The sequence below is a fragment of the Diaphorina citri genome, unplaced genomic scaffold (genome assembly GCF_000475195.1).
Source record: "Diaphorina citri unplaced genomic scaffold, Diaci psyllid genome assembly version 1.1 scaffold58, whole genome shotgun sequence".
Classification (NCBI taxonomy): domain Eukaryota; kingdom Metazoa; phylum Arthropoda; class Insecta; order Hemiptera; family Psyllidae; genus Diaphorina; species Diaphorina citri.
Genome location: NW_007377495.1, coordinates 372537 through 385333, shown reverse-complemented (window position 1 = coordinate 385333; position 12797 = coordinate 372537). Strand labels below are relative to the sequence as shown.

The 12797-nt window shown below is 37.9% G+C and overlaps 3 protein-coding genes across 6 annotated transcripts in view; 2 read left to right on the top strand and 1 right to left on the bottom strand.

Moving 5' to 3' along the window:
- LOC103518157 (PMS1 protein homolog 1-like) overlaps window positions 1-12797 on the top strand; it is a 19699-nt gene extending 6902 nt beyond the window's left edge. The window contains exons 2-7 of one of the 4 annotated variants that reach the window (XM_026829777.1): window positions 921-1067; window positions 1319-1439; window positions 1553-1717; window positions 2786-2948; window positions 11441-11479; window positions 12491-12797. In XM_026829777.1, the coding sequence (XP_026685578.1) occupies window positions 921-1067; window positions 1319-1439; window positions 1553-1717; window positions 2786-2948; window positions 11441-11479; window positions 12491-12734 (879 nt within the window). In that variant the 3' untranslated portion in view covers window positions 12735-12797. Of the gene's footprint in view, window positions 1-920; window positions 1068-1318; window positions 1440-1552; window positions 1718-2785; window positions 2988-11440; window positions 11480-12490 lie in introns of all 4 variants that reach the window. The other 3 variants (XM_026829770.1, XM_026829783.1, XM_017447746.2) reach the window with 3 other exon arrangements.
- On the top strand, window positions 3175-11402 carry LOC113470953. Its single transcript, XM_026829758.1, has 3 exons — window positions 3175-3425; window positions 3636-4900; window positions 11237-11402. The coding sequence occupies exons 1-3, from the start codon at window positions 3214-3216 to the stop codon at window positions 11248-11250; spliced, it is 1491 nt and encodes a 496-aa protein (XP_026685559.1). The 5' UTR covers window positions 3175-3213; the 3' UTR covers window positions 11251-11402.
- LOC103518137 (F-box/LRR-repeat protein 7-like) lies at window positions 5001-9756 on the bottom strand. The gene is made up of 3 exons (XM_008483193.2): window positions 9539-9756; window positions 5822-6746; window positions 5001-5753 (listed from the first exon to the last, which is right to left on the bottom strand). Exons 1-2 carry the CDS (start codon window positions 9738-9740, stop codon window positions 6211-6213), a joined length of 738 nt encoding a protein of 245 aa, XP_008481415.1. The 5' UTR covers window positions 9741-9756; the 3' UTR covers window positions 5001-5753; window positions 5822-6210.

The window sequence follows — 12797 nt, the reverse complement described above, 5'->3', positions numbered from 1 at the left end:
ACGGGAATGAAACACACGGCAGCGAAGAAACAAAGAATGAGATCAGCATGACTCAATGGAGCAAGGGAAATGTTATTATCAACGATAAGTTACTAGATGAACCAACGCATGTGTCTGTGTTGAATAGGATAGGCATGGGAAATGAAGCACGACATGATACACCCTGTAAAGAAGAGCGGGTTATTCATTCAGAAGGAAATTCCTGTCCAGAGGAGGCCAATCAATATTTGAATCCAACAGTACAGGATGGGTTAGAAATGAATACCTGGCATACAGACGACTCGGAAAGGAAAAAATCCGCCCAAATTTAATCCTTTGAAGTCAAGTTTGAATCTTGTGTCTGTCAATTTTAGGATGAGTCAAAATGTAGACTATAGCACCACCCTGTACAAACCGATGTATAATTTTGAAAATATTAAAAATTGTTTAAGTATACTACAAATTTTTTCGAAGTTTTAAATGCTTGATATGCCTTCGAGGTATTTACTGACATTTTGAAGAGGGAAAAGTTCAAAGTATTTGATCAAGAGATTAGCGCCTAGTGTCGAATCTAACAAAAGTGATAACCCAAATGCGTACCCTGTTGTTGTTGTTTTTGGTGGTGTTTTATCAAACAACAACTAACCAGCCTAGTTAGTTTGAAGGGTAGCACGTCTGCCTTGTAATGGCTAGGTCGCGGATTCGATTGCCGCTTGGGTCGGATTTTGTCATAAACAGACAAAGTTCCTTCTTGGAACGGCTGGCTTTCTCGTAAGGATTCTCCTTTTCTCTTCAATTTAGGGACGAAAAGACCTCTATTGTTAGAGTTATCAATTTTTTCAAGAGGTTTGATCGAGGGATACCTACTGCTAAGGTCTTATCGTCCCGAAAGCGAATGGCTTCAGTCTTATCTATGACTCATTTTAGTTTTCTACTTTCAGACCTTCACAATGTCCATCAATATTCTACCGCAGTCAACAATACGTCAGATAACAACATCTCAGATCATTACATCAGTGTCTACTGCAGTCAAAGAACTCATTGAAAATGCTATTGATGCCAAGGCTACTTCCATTCAAATTAATTTGGTAATGTCCTTATGTCTCTATACAATCTGCATTAATTAAATGCCATTGAATCTCAGTGGGAGAAAAGAAAGTCGTAACCTAAAATCATAATTTGTAAACAAAATTATATCAATAAAGAGCTGTTCCTACCATTTTAATAAAACTGGTAGGAACCATTTTTTCTCATTTTAAACTGATACTTATTTGAATTTCTTCCCATTATTGATTGCACTGTATCCATTTTTATTATTTTTTTCTTCTTTTTTTTCCAGATGAATCAAGGCCTAGACTTGATTGAAGTGAAAGATGATGGCAGTGGCATTCCCACACAAGATGTTCCTCTTATCTGTCAAGCAGCAACTACATCCAAAATTACAGATATCACAGATCTAGGTAAGTAGCTCCAGCCATAAATGCACCAAAAGCATTAGTGTATCATTATTAAATTATTATTAGGTATTCTTTTTATTTTCTGAATAATATGTATTTTTTCAATTGTTTTTCAGATTCCCTGTCCAGTTATGGCTTCAGAGGAGAGGCTTTGAATGCTTTGTGCCAAATCGGGGAGGTGTCCGTAACAACTAAAACCAACTCTGACCCGGTGGCATCCATGTACAAGTTTAGTCATACAGGAGAAGTTACTAGCACTCAGCCATCCCACTTCCCTAATGGTATTGATGTTTTTTTCCATTAGGTGCTTTAACACATGTGTGTTGTTTGCACCAAATGGTATTGATTGTTTGTATGATTATTTCAGTGTTACTTATTGCACTCATCTGGTAATCAAGAGGTTTTAAAATAACCAGCCTGGCAAGGTTAATCACTTCAAAGCAAAGCTCAAATCTTATATCAGTATAGGTATCCAGAAAGATGTTTTATGTTTTGATAAGTACATATAGGTACCTATCCAGAAGTACAGAGGTATGTTGTGTGTTGATAAAGTGTGTTTTTGTCTCTGACCCGGTGGCATCCATGTACAAGTTTAGTCATACAGGAGAAGTTACTAGCACTCAGCCATCCCACTTCCCTAATGGTATTGATTTTTTTTCCATTAGGTGCTTTAACACATGTGTGTCGTTTGCGCCAAAGGGTATTGATTGTTTGTATGATTATTTCAGTGTTATTGCACTCATCTGGTAATCAAGAGGTTTTAAAATAACCAGCCTGGCAGGGTTAATCACTTCAAAGCAAAGCTCAAATCTTATATTTATATCAGTATAGGACTATAGGTATCCAGAAAGATGTTTTATGTTTTGATAAGTACCTATAGGTACCTATCCAGAAGTACAGAGGTATGTTGTGTGTTGATAAAGTGTGTTTTTGCCACTTGCAAAATTCTTCAATAACACCAAGATTTTGATCCATCTTCAATTGGTTAATGGCTAGGACCAGAATCTCAGTTTAGATTTGGTTCAAGTTTAACTTTTGGATCAATCTGATTGGCCTAAAAGTTTGCAATCAACCAATCAGATTGTTTAATGCAAGAGTTAAACATAAACCAAGTCTAAACTCCTATTGTAGTCCTGGCCATTATTAAAATAACCTACTTACCAACCTCAGTGGTGTAGTGGTTAGCTTGGTAGACTTTGGATCTGGAGGTTGGTGGTTCAAGGCCAAGTCAAGACATAAAATTTAGCATAGTGCATTAAGCAGGGAACGACATTTGTGACAAGTATTTATGCTCAACACAATTAAAATTCCTTCCTTATTAAGATAACCTCTGTTTCTCTCATCCTAAGGAACCACAGTGTCTGTAAAGAATCTCTTCCACAACCTACCAGTGAGGAAGCAATACCTATCATCTAAGAATAGAATGTTGGAGGAACTTCGCAAGGTGGAGAGGGTAGTTAAGTGTCTGTCTCTCATCCATTGTAAACTCCGTGTAACGCTTACTCACAATAAATGTGTCATCTGGCAGAAGAACCCAGTCTGGACTGTTAGGTTTGTTTATTTTTCCTAGGGGATTGAATGGCTTGAGATGAAGTATATACCTACCTGATTTTTAGTCTTAGCTGACAATATACCTGTTTTAAAAAGGTGACTACATTTTAATATCTTAGGTACCTCTTTACCTAAGATATTAAAATTTAAAAATAAACAAGAGTTAATTTCCCTATGGCCCTTACTAGATGAACCAACGCATGTGTCTGTGTTGAATAGGATAGGCATGGGAAATGAAGCACGACATGATACACCCTGTAAAGAAGAGCGAGTTATTTATCCAGAAAGAAATTCCTGTCCAGAGGAGAGTAATCATTTGAATCCAACAGTACAGGATGGGATGGAAATGAACACCTCTCAAACAGACGACTCGAATATTGTCAATGATAACACCCTGTATTTCCAAGCGATTGAAAACAACAGTGTAGACCAATCAGACGACTCGGATATTGTCAATGATAACACCCTGTATTTCCAAGCGAATCAAAACAGTGTGGACCAATCAAATCAAAACAACAGTGTGGATCAATCAGACGTCTCCTTTGTTCCCGGAACAGCCCCAGGGGTGTCCGAACAATACGACTCGGATATTGTCAATGATAACACCCTGTATTTCCAAGCGAATCAAAACAGTGTGGACCAATCAAATCAAAACAACAGTGTGGACCAATCAGACGTCTCCTTTGTTCCCGGAACAGCCCCAGGGGTGTCCGAACAACTGGAAAACTTCTCAACATTCGCCAAGGAAATTCGTCAGGACCTACTAGAAAACAAACCCCTATCATTCAGTCAGGTGGCGTCACAAATGGTGACAAAATCAAACACTCTATTCGACTCACCTGTGGGAGACAAGAGAAAAGATAAAGTAGGTGACTCAAAACATTCAAAATCTAAAGAAATTCCGGTGCCAAGCGCGAATAAATCAATGCTGGACTTTGTGAGTCAAAAGATTATCCGCAGTTATCCAGATGAGAAGAGTATCAGTTTCAATATAGCTGAGGTGAAGCTGAAGATCATGGAAAAATCTCACGGGAACTCCAGTGTTGAGCGTAATCTAAGTAGTGAGGAATCTGATGTAGAGAATGGTGATGAAATTAAAAACAAACATCCTATAAGTGATTCATTGTTAGGTGATTGTACGGCCGAAGTTAATCTGGATGAAAGGTGGAACTATCTGATGGAAACTTGTAGAAATCAGTGTGCGTCCGAGGTAGAATGTAAAGAGGATGAACAAGGCTCTAACCGCACTGATAAGGATTTAACCTCTAGTCAATCGAGTGACAGATACCTTCATAGTATTTTATTAAAGAAATATCGCTTCCGAATTATAGGCTCCCACGACAAGAATTGGTTTTACATGTGTAACAAATCATTGGGTGTTCTTCATGTGGAACATTTGTACAAAATAGTTACCTTCCATAAGCACCTCAGAACTTTCCAGGTACCCTGTTCCAGCTTGGAGGATTGTATTGTGCTTGATAAACATTTCGTACATACTGTACTCAACATGGACCTGTGTGTAAAGAGAGTTACCACTAGTGATTCAAATGTAACCATCTTGAAGCCATATGATAGGGTGTTTACTCTCAATGGAATCGGCCTGTGGATTCGGAAAAACCACACTACAAACGAATTTTCCATTCTAGTGAATGAAAAACCCAAAGATTTGGCTGTGTTTAACTCAAAAGATACTGCGGAACTTTTGAATCTAATAACTACACATAAGACAATGGAAGCTTGTAGACCTCTAAAAATTCAAAAGCTCATTCAAATCGTGACGGAAGAGTATTGTACTAAGAATCCTTTGTGTGAATCAGAGGAAGTAGTAATAGAATTGGTGGCGTATTGGTTTGAACATATTAGAGAACTCAAATGTCCGTTCTTGTACGATGGAAAGATACTGTATGAATTATATGTTTTACCGTAGAGGAAATCACCATAAGAAATACACAGAGTGCAGAGACTGCGGGAGAGAAAACTTTTCCTCGCTCGCCTAATATTTGAGTTTTTAGTTTGATAACTACAAGTTCGGCCATGCCTTTTCCACAAGTTTGGCCATGCCTCGGGATGAACTAGCGGGATTCCGGAGCGAAGCGACGGAATTCAGCTAGTCAATCCATAATCGTTCCATCATGGAGTGGGCATCATGAGAAAATATCCATTAAAAAATCCACCCCCATTGGAGGTTAAAAATTCGAAAAACTCAGTTATTCAGAGTCCCACTAAATTTTGATCAAAATTTGTTTGTTCTTCAGTTCTCACAGTTGAAGAAACGACTTTGATTTTGTTTTCAAGAAAAGGAAGTAAAATCAGCTAAAGCAGATTTTACTTCCTTTTCTTTTTAGTAATTTTTAATCGATAGCTCTATAGATTTCAGAGGCCGAAAAACATTATAGCATTTTTCTCTATAGATACCTAATTTTTAAAACTTTTACACCTAATGTTCAAATAAACAATTGAGAACGCTTATTTTATTTATATTTTAATTATGTATTAAACTATTTTTTTACTTTATTGACTCATTTAATTTAGTTTTAACTCTGTATATTGCTTTTCAATGTACAAATTTAACAAAGACAAAATCTTACACAGGTAGCTACAATAATTTACAAAAATATACCTAGACATATATACAACATTTTTACACGAATTCACATCAACACATAATAAGAAAACGAATGTTTAACATAGACTCTTGTCTATATCAAACATTTCTGTTTGTGGTACAGTCGAACCTGTCTAATTGGGACCCGTTTAATGGGAAACCTATTTTATTTAGATTTATTATAGTGTGCCAACATATAATTATAATGTTATATACACTAATGGGAAACCTGGATAAGTGGCAAAAATTGCCAGTCCCTTGGATTCCCAATTAGACAGATTCGGCTGCATACCTATTTATAAAAGAGAATTTATTAATAACTAATCAATAAGGTCATTTCATCTTTAGATGGTTCGTCCAACTTATGAAAAATTGGATTCCTTAGTTTTATAGTCAGGACCAAGTTTGACCCAATTTTTTGGGTAAGTATCTGTGCAGTATCTACCTAGTAATAATTATCTGATCTGAAATCATTTGATATATTGAATTGGTACGGGAGTCGAACCGGTACGTCCTGGACAATATTCACTTATAACTTATAATTGTACAACATGATCTCTTTCAGATATTGGGCCTCAGAGAAGCCTACCCCAGTATTATTTCAGATCCACTGCTATTTTAGAAGAAGGCCGGGTTGGTATGTTCAATAATACATCGCTTACAGTACTTCTTCACGGCCCGATAGCCCTCCACTGAGATCTGACAGTCCTGAATATTCAGCTGTTGTAAGCCTCTACAATAATACGCGATACACTGTACTCCGCGGTCTGTCACCAGATCGCACTGTCGTAGCGATAGTTTCTTAATGTTTGGACAGGATTCCGCTAGAGCGCGCAAGCCTGCATCGCTGACGTCACACTTCCCAATGTCTAACGCTCTCAATCGCGTACAGGATCGCGCTAGAACAGTAATCGCGTCATCACTGACAGCCTCACAGCCGCGTGCGTTCAAATAGCGCAACTTATAACAGCGTCGCGCGATGACTTTGAGGCCTGCGTCACTCACTTGGTCGCATTTAGCCACCGACAGATAGCGTAGTGTGGCGCCTAGCTTGGCTAACTCGTAGAGACCAAAGTCCGTCACTTGAGTGCAGTCTGAAACACTGAGCTCTTTGAGTTGGGAACAGAAACTGGGCACGTACTTGATTCCTATGTCTGAAATGAGAGAGAAATGGGACGTGTTATTAGAGGTAATGTTACTATCTAATAAATGAAAACTATTTGTCATTATCTCCCTTTTTGAGGCCGGAAATTGATCTTCAGTTTTAATAGGTACATAGGTTGTGTGTTATAAAAGTGTCTTTAAGTAATTTCCGAAACACTCTAGTGTTCTTAACTCCAAGCTTAGGCCGGCAGCATTGTATACAAGAACACATTCCGAGACATCGGTAATTCACGGATGTAGGTACAAAACTTTTGGTTCCTTGAAGTGCCTATGTTAAATTTCGGAGTAGCCATTCTTGAGATTACGATATAATTCCCAGTATATTATTGGTTTACTTTGGATCTTGTTCGGAGAGTAATTAGTGAAATTGAAATTTGTGGAAGAATTTGAAAGAATTTCGGTACAAATTGAACATTCGCTTAATTCTCAACCAAAGAGGTAGTTAGCTAAACAAACAAGAACACATTCCGAGACATTGGTAATTCACGGGTGTAGGTACAAAACTTTTGGTTCCTTGAAGTGCCTATGTTAAATTTCGGAGTAGCCATTCTTGAGATTACGGTATCATTCCCAGTATGATTCGAACTTGACTTCAAAGGATTAAAAAAGGAGGATTACAAGTCAGAAGCAACACGCAATTAGTCAAATTCAATTCGGTACACAAAGCAATCGACTTGGATTTTTATTTGGTTTCCTTTATTGCTTCTAATCAGATCGCAGAATAATTCGAACTTGACTTCAAAGGATTAAAAAAGGAGGATTACAAGTCAGAAGCAACACGCAATTAGTCAAATTCAATTCGGTACACAAAGAAATCGACTTGGATTTTTATTTGGTTTCCTTTATTGCTTCTAATCAGATCGCAGAATGCCCAAACTGGTTTAGAATGCGTACTTTACAACAATGTTACATGTACTGGGTGACTTGGACAATAGAGTGGTCTGACAATGCAGGGATCATGGGCTCAAAGCTAGATCGAAATGGTAATTTCGTATTTTAGCTTAAGCAATCACCCAAACTGGTTTAGAATGCGTACTTTACAACAATGTTACATGTACTGGGTGACTTGGACAATAGAGTGGTCTGACAATGCAGGGATTATGGGCTCAAAGCTAGATCGAAATGGTAATTTCGTATTTTAGCTTAAGCAATCAATAGATAATTAGCTAGTTATAGTTACCTACACTTTAGAGTAGGTATATCATTTCTTGCCCATCTATAAAAGGAAAAAATCCGCCCAAATTTAATCCTTTGAAGTCAAGTTTGAATCTTGTGTCTGTCAATTTTAGGATGAGTCAAAATGTAGACTATAGCACCACCCTGTACAAACCGATGTATAATTTTGAAAATATTAAAAATTGTTTAAGTATACTACAAATTTTTTCGAAGTTTTAAATGCTTGATATGCCTTCGAGGTATTTACTGACATTTTGAAGAGGGAAAAGTTCAAAGTATTTGATCAAGAGATTAGCGCCTAGTGTCGAATCTAACAAAAGTGATAACCCTAATGCGTACCCTGTTGTTGTTGTTGTTTTTGGTGGTGTTTTATCAAACAACAACTAACCAGCCTAGTTAGAGTGAAGGGTAGCACGTCTGCCTTGTAAGGGCTAGGTCGCGGATTCGATTGCCGCTTGGGTCGGGTTTTGTCATAAACAGATTAAGTTCCTTGGAACGGCTGGCTTTCTCCTAAGGATTCTCCTTTTCTCTTCAATTTAGGGACGAAAAGACCTCTATAGTTAGAGTTCCCTCTATCAATTTTTTCAAGAGGTTTGATCGAGGGATACCTACTGCTAAGGTCTTATCGTCCCCAAAGCGGAGAGAGAAGGAAAGACAGGATAGAAGAAAGCTAGCCGTTCCGAGAACAAACCTTATCCGTGTAGGATAAAATCTGCCCCAGGCGGGAATCGAACCCCTGACCTAGCGCTTACTTACAAGTCAGACGTGTTACCCACCCAGCTAACTAGGCTGTTTTTTTCCTCTTTCAAACACACAAATTGAAATTTTGGACCCTACGCCACTATGCGTTCTATCATTCTGTGATGTATTTCAATAATAACCATGTTTTGTGCCGCAATTATATGGGGCGTTAGAATCTTATTTTGATTTCAGGAGTCACCCAGTGGTGGTTAATGATACAGGACTCACAGTGGAGAGTTCACATCTCGCAGGAGGAGATATTTCTAGGAAATAATGGACTTTGAAAATTTCCATGCCAGTGATGACTGTAAGAAGGTATATGTTTTAATATTAATTCAATAATTCTTTGTGTGTGTGTGTGTGTTTTTCCGATTGCTGCCCGGGGTGGGATTTATCTTAAACAGATAAGGCTCGTTCTCAGAACGGCTTTCTATTATCCTGTCCTTCTCTCGCTTTCGGGACGATAAGACCTTAGCAGGAGAGAGAGAGGGAGGGTCTTATCGTCCTGAAATCGAAGAGAGAAGGAAGGCAGGATAGGAGAAAGCCAGCCCTTCCGAGAACGAACTTTATCCCTTCAGGATAAAATTCGCCCCGGGCGGTAATCGAACCCGCGGGCCTAGCGCTTGCAAGGCAGATGCTCTGCCTACCAAGCTTACTAGGCTTAAAAAAAAACTCTTTGAAAAATCTACTTCTCAATTGACCATTACCTTACAATTGTGAGATACTTTTCCTTACTTTGGTGATATAGGGGTGCAATATTCCTACACACTGGACTCCGCACACAAGAATTTCGGTAGAAAAGTCCCTCATTTTAATGTAATTTAATAGGTGTTCTAGGGCACTGGTAGTCAACGAGGATACTTACCGGTCAATTTAACGCATCGTCTCAGGTAGAGGTAGATGAGCTGCGGACAGTTGGACACGATCAGACTCAGTCCCTGGTCATCCACATTACTGCAGTCCGTCAGGTCCAGGAACTGCAGGAGCAGTTGTGTAGGAGATGCTGTCAGGCAGGAGATTTGAATGCAACCTGAGGAAAGAGAAGAGGGTGTTGAAACGGTGGACATTGGAATTCACCCTGAATAACTGTAAGTAAATATCTTAAAGTTTGCCCACACATAGTCGATGGCCGTCGATCGATGTGAATTTATTGTGAATCGATGTGGATGGACATCGATGGATGGCCGGTCGACTATGTTTGGACACACCTTTTAGAATTCACCCCAAGAACATCTGTAACAAAAATCTGACCTAAGGATTTTGATGACTTGTTATTTCAATACTATTCATTAGCCTCATGCTTGATAATCTTGATATCCAACAGTTAGGTGACTGTGAAACCTGGGCTTTACAATTCTGCCTTTAACATATCTTTCCTTAAATAGACAGAAGGTAATTATGCATTTTAATTTTCCTGTTATGACTGGAGCCAGACCTAGGTATGTGCGGTTATCCATTCCATTCAAATGCTATACATCTTGCCTTCAATATTGTGTATTGATGCTTCTCAGGGCGACATGTCTTGGTCAGAAAGCAGAAAAACCTTTCCGCGATGTAGAGATTTACATATTCTAATTATAAATATTCACCATCATAAATTTTCCAACTTTTTTTCCTTCGCGTTTCTTCCAAATTCCTCAAATATGGTTATTGGTTAAGGATAGCATTGTGTAACCGTTGCGCCGTGGCTATTAGGAATCGTTCACACATAATTACCTACATCAGCCAAGTAGGTAATAAATCACGTTTACCCAACAACTAATTCTAATGGCATACTGTATCAGTATTTTTTAGCTTTTTGAAAACTTTGGCCCTGAATAACGGCCGAACCGTACTTTTCTCGAGGTTCTGGCCAAGGAGACTTTTGATCTACATCATGAACAAGGCTCTAACCGCACTGATAAGGATTTAACCTCTAGTCAATCGAGTGACAGATACCTTCATAGTATTTTATTAAAGAAATACCGCTTCCGAATTATAGGCTCTCACGACAAGAATTGGTTTTACATGTGTAAGAAATCATTGGGTGTTCTTCATGTGGAACATTTGTACAAAATAGTTACCTTCCATAAGCACCTCAGAACTTTCCAGGTACCCTGTTCCAGCTTGGAGGATTGTATTGTGCTTGATAAACATTTCGTACATACTGTACTCAACATGGACCTGTGTGTAAAGAGAGTTACCACTAGTGATTCAAATGTAACCATCTTGAAGCCATATGATAGGGTGTTTACTCTCAATGGAATCGGCCTGTGGATTCGGAAAAACCACACTACAAACGAATTTTCCATTCTAGTGAATGAAAAACCCAAAGATTTGGCTGTGTTTAACTCAAAAGATACTGCGGAACTTTTGAATCTAATAACTACACATAAGACAATGGAAGCTTGTAGACCTCTAAAAATTCAAAAGCTCATTCAAACTATGACGGAAGAGTATTGTGCTAAGAATCCTTTGTGTGAATCAGAGGAAGTAGTAATAGAATTGGTGGCGTATTGGTTTGAACATATTAGAGAACTCAAATGTCCGTTCTTGTACGATGGAAAGATACTGTATGAATTATATGTTTTACCGTAGAGGACATACGGTAGCAAGTAGTACACGTCCTCATTATACTTTGTTACGTGTGAAATTAATGGATGGTCTATTGCCCATTGCCCAAACAGTTCGAAGCCTTGTTAATATGTATTAATAATTTAATACATCATGAGAAAATCAATCAATCAATCATCCATTGTAAACTCCGTGTAACGCTTACTCACAATAAATGTGTCATCTGGCAGAAGAACCCAGTCTGGACTGTTAGGTTTGTTTATCATTTTTCCTAGGGGATTGAATGGCTTGAGATGAAGTATATATGTACCTACCTGATTTTTAGTCTTAGCTGACAATATACCTGTTTTAAAAAGGTGACTACATTTTAATATCTTAGTACCTCTTTACCTAAGATATTAAAATTTAAAAATAAATAAGAGTTAATTTCCCTATCGCCCATAACTTGGGGAACTTATATATGATGTTATATTTACTACTGTACATTCTAAAACTACTTAATGGAAAATCAAATATTTACGAGTAGATATCTAAATGACCTATCCAAGTATACACCCCTAGTCTAACATGTATTATTTTTGTGTCTCTTCTCACACAAATGAGCTCTGATCTTGAAATTTGTCGCGACGACCTATGAACTCAAAGCGAGAAAGTTTTAGATAACACTTTAGTCGATAGTTTAAGACCGGTTTTAGCGTCACCTATGTTAAGCTACGCCGAACAAGGCCAATAAATGGATGGGTGACTTAAACGTTTAAGTCACCCATCCATTTATTATATTGGAAGTTATTAGGAAAGAAATAACGGGAGAACGGGCTCTAGTCTTGATTTTAAATCATTACATGAAAGTAAAATCAAATCAATAATAATAATAAACTGAATATTAGCTAGAACCACGAGCATATCTCATAACTGCCATGTATAATATTTCCATTTTATGATGGTAGAAGAACTAGGACTTGTGAATCTATGAAGTACCTATTGTAGGTACCTACCTATGTATTTACATACACAAATATAACAATGATAATAATGTAGGACCCTAACGATTTGATGTCTGGTGGTAATGTAGGTAACCAGGCTAGTTAACGTTACAACATGGCTCATTTAACTTGGGGAACTTATATATGATGTTATATTTACTACTGTACATTCTAAAACTACTTAATGGAAAATCAAATATTTACAAGTAGATATCTAAATGACCTATCCAAGTATACACCCCTAGTCTAACATGTATTATTTTTGTGTCTCTCCCACTCAGATTATCACTATCGCAAGTAATTCCTCTCAACATTGTCAACAACCTGGATGAAATCCAATACGAGAGTGCTGTACACGGCGCCAAACTACTTCTACTCCTACCGAAAAAATCAGCTAGTGAAATAGGTGCCCTCTGTCTGGGTAATATGCAGCAGGCGTACTTTATCTATGTGAATAAACGACCTGTAAGAGTCGGTAAAATAGAAAAGGTAAGAAAGAATATCAGAAGGGTCTGTCAGTTTTAAAATTTAGATTAGCTTTCTAAAGGTGAACTCTTGTAGACCTCTTTCGAGCTTCTTGAAAACTTT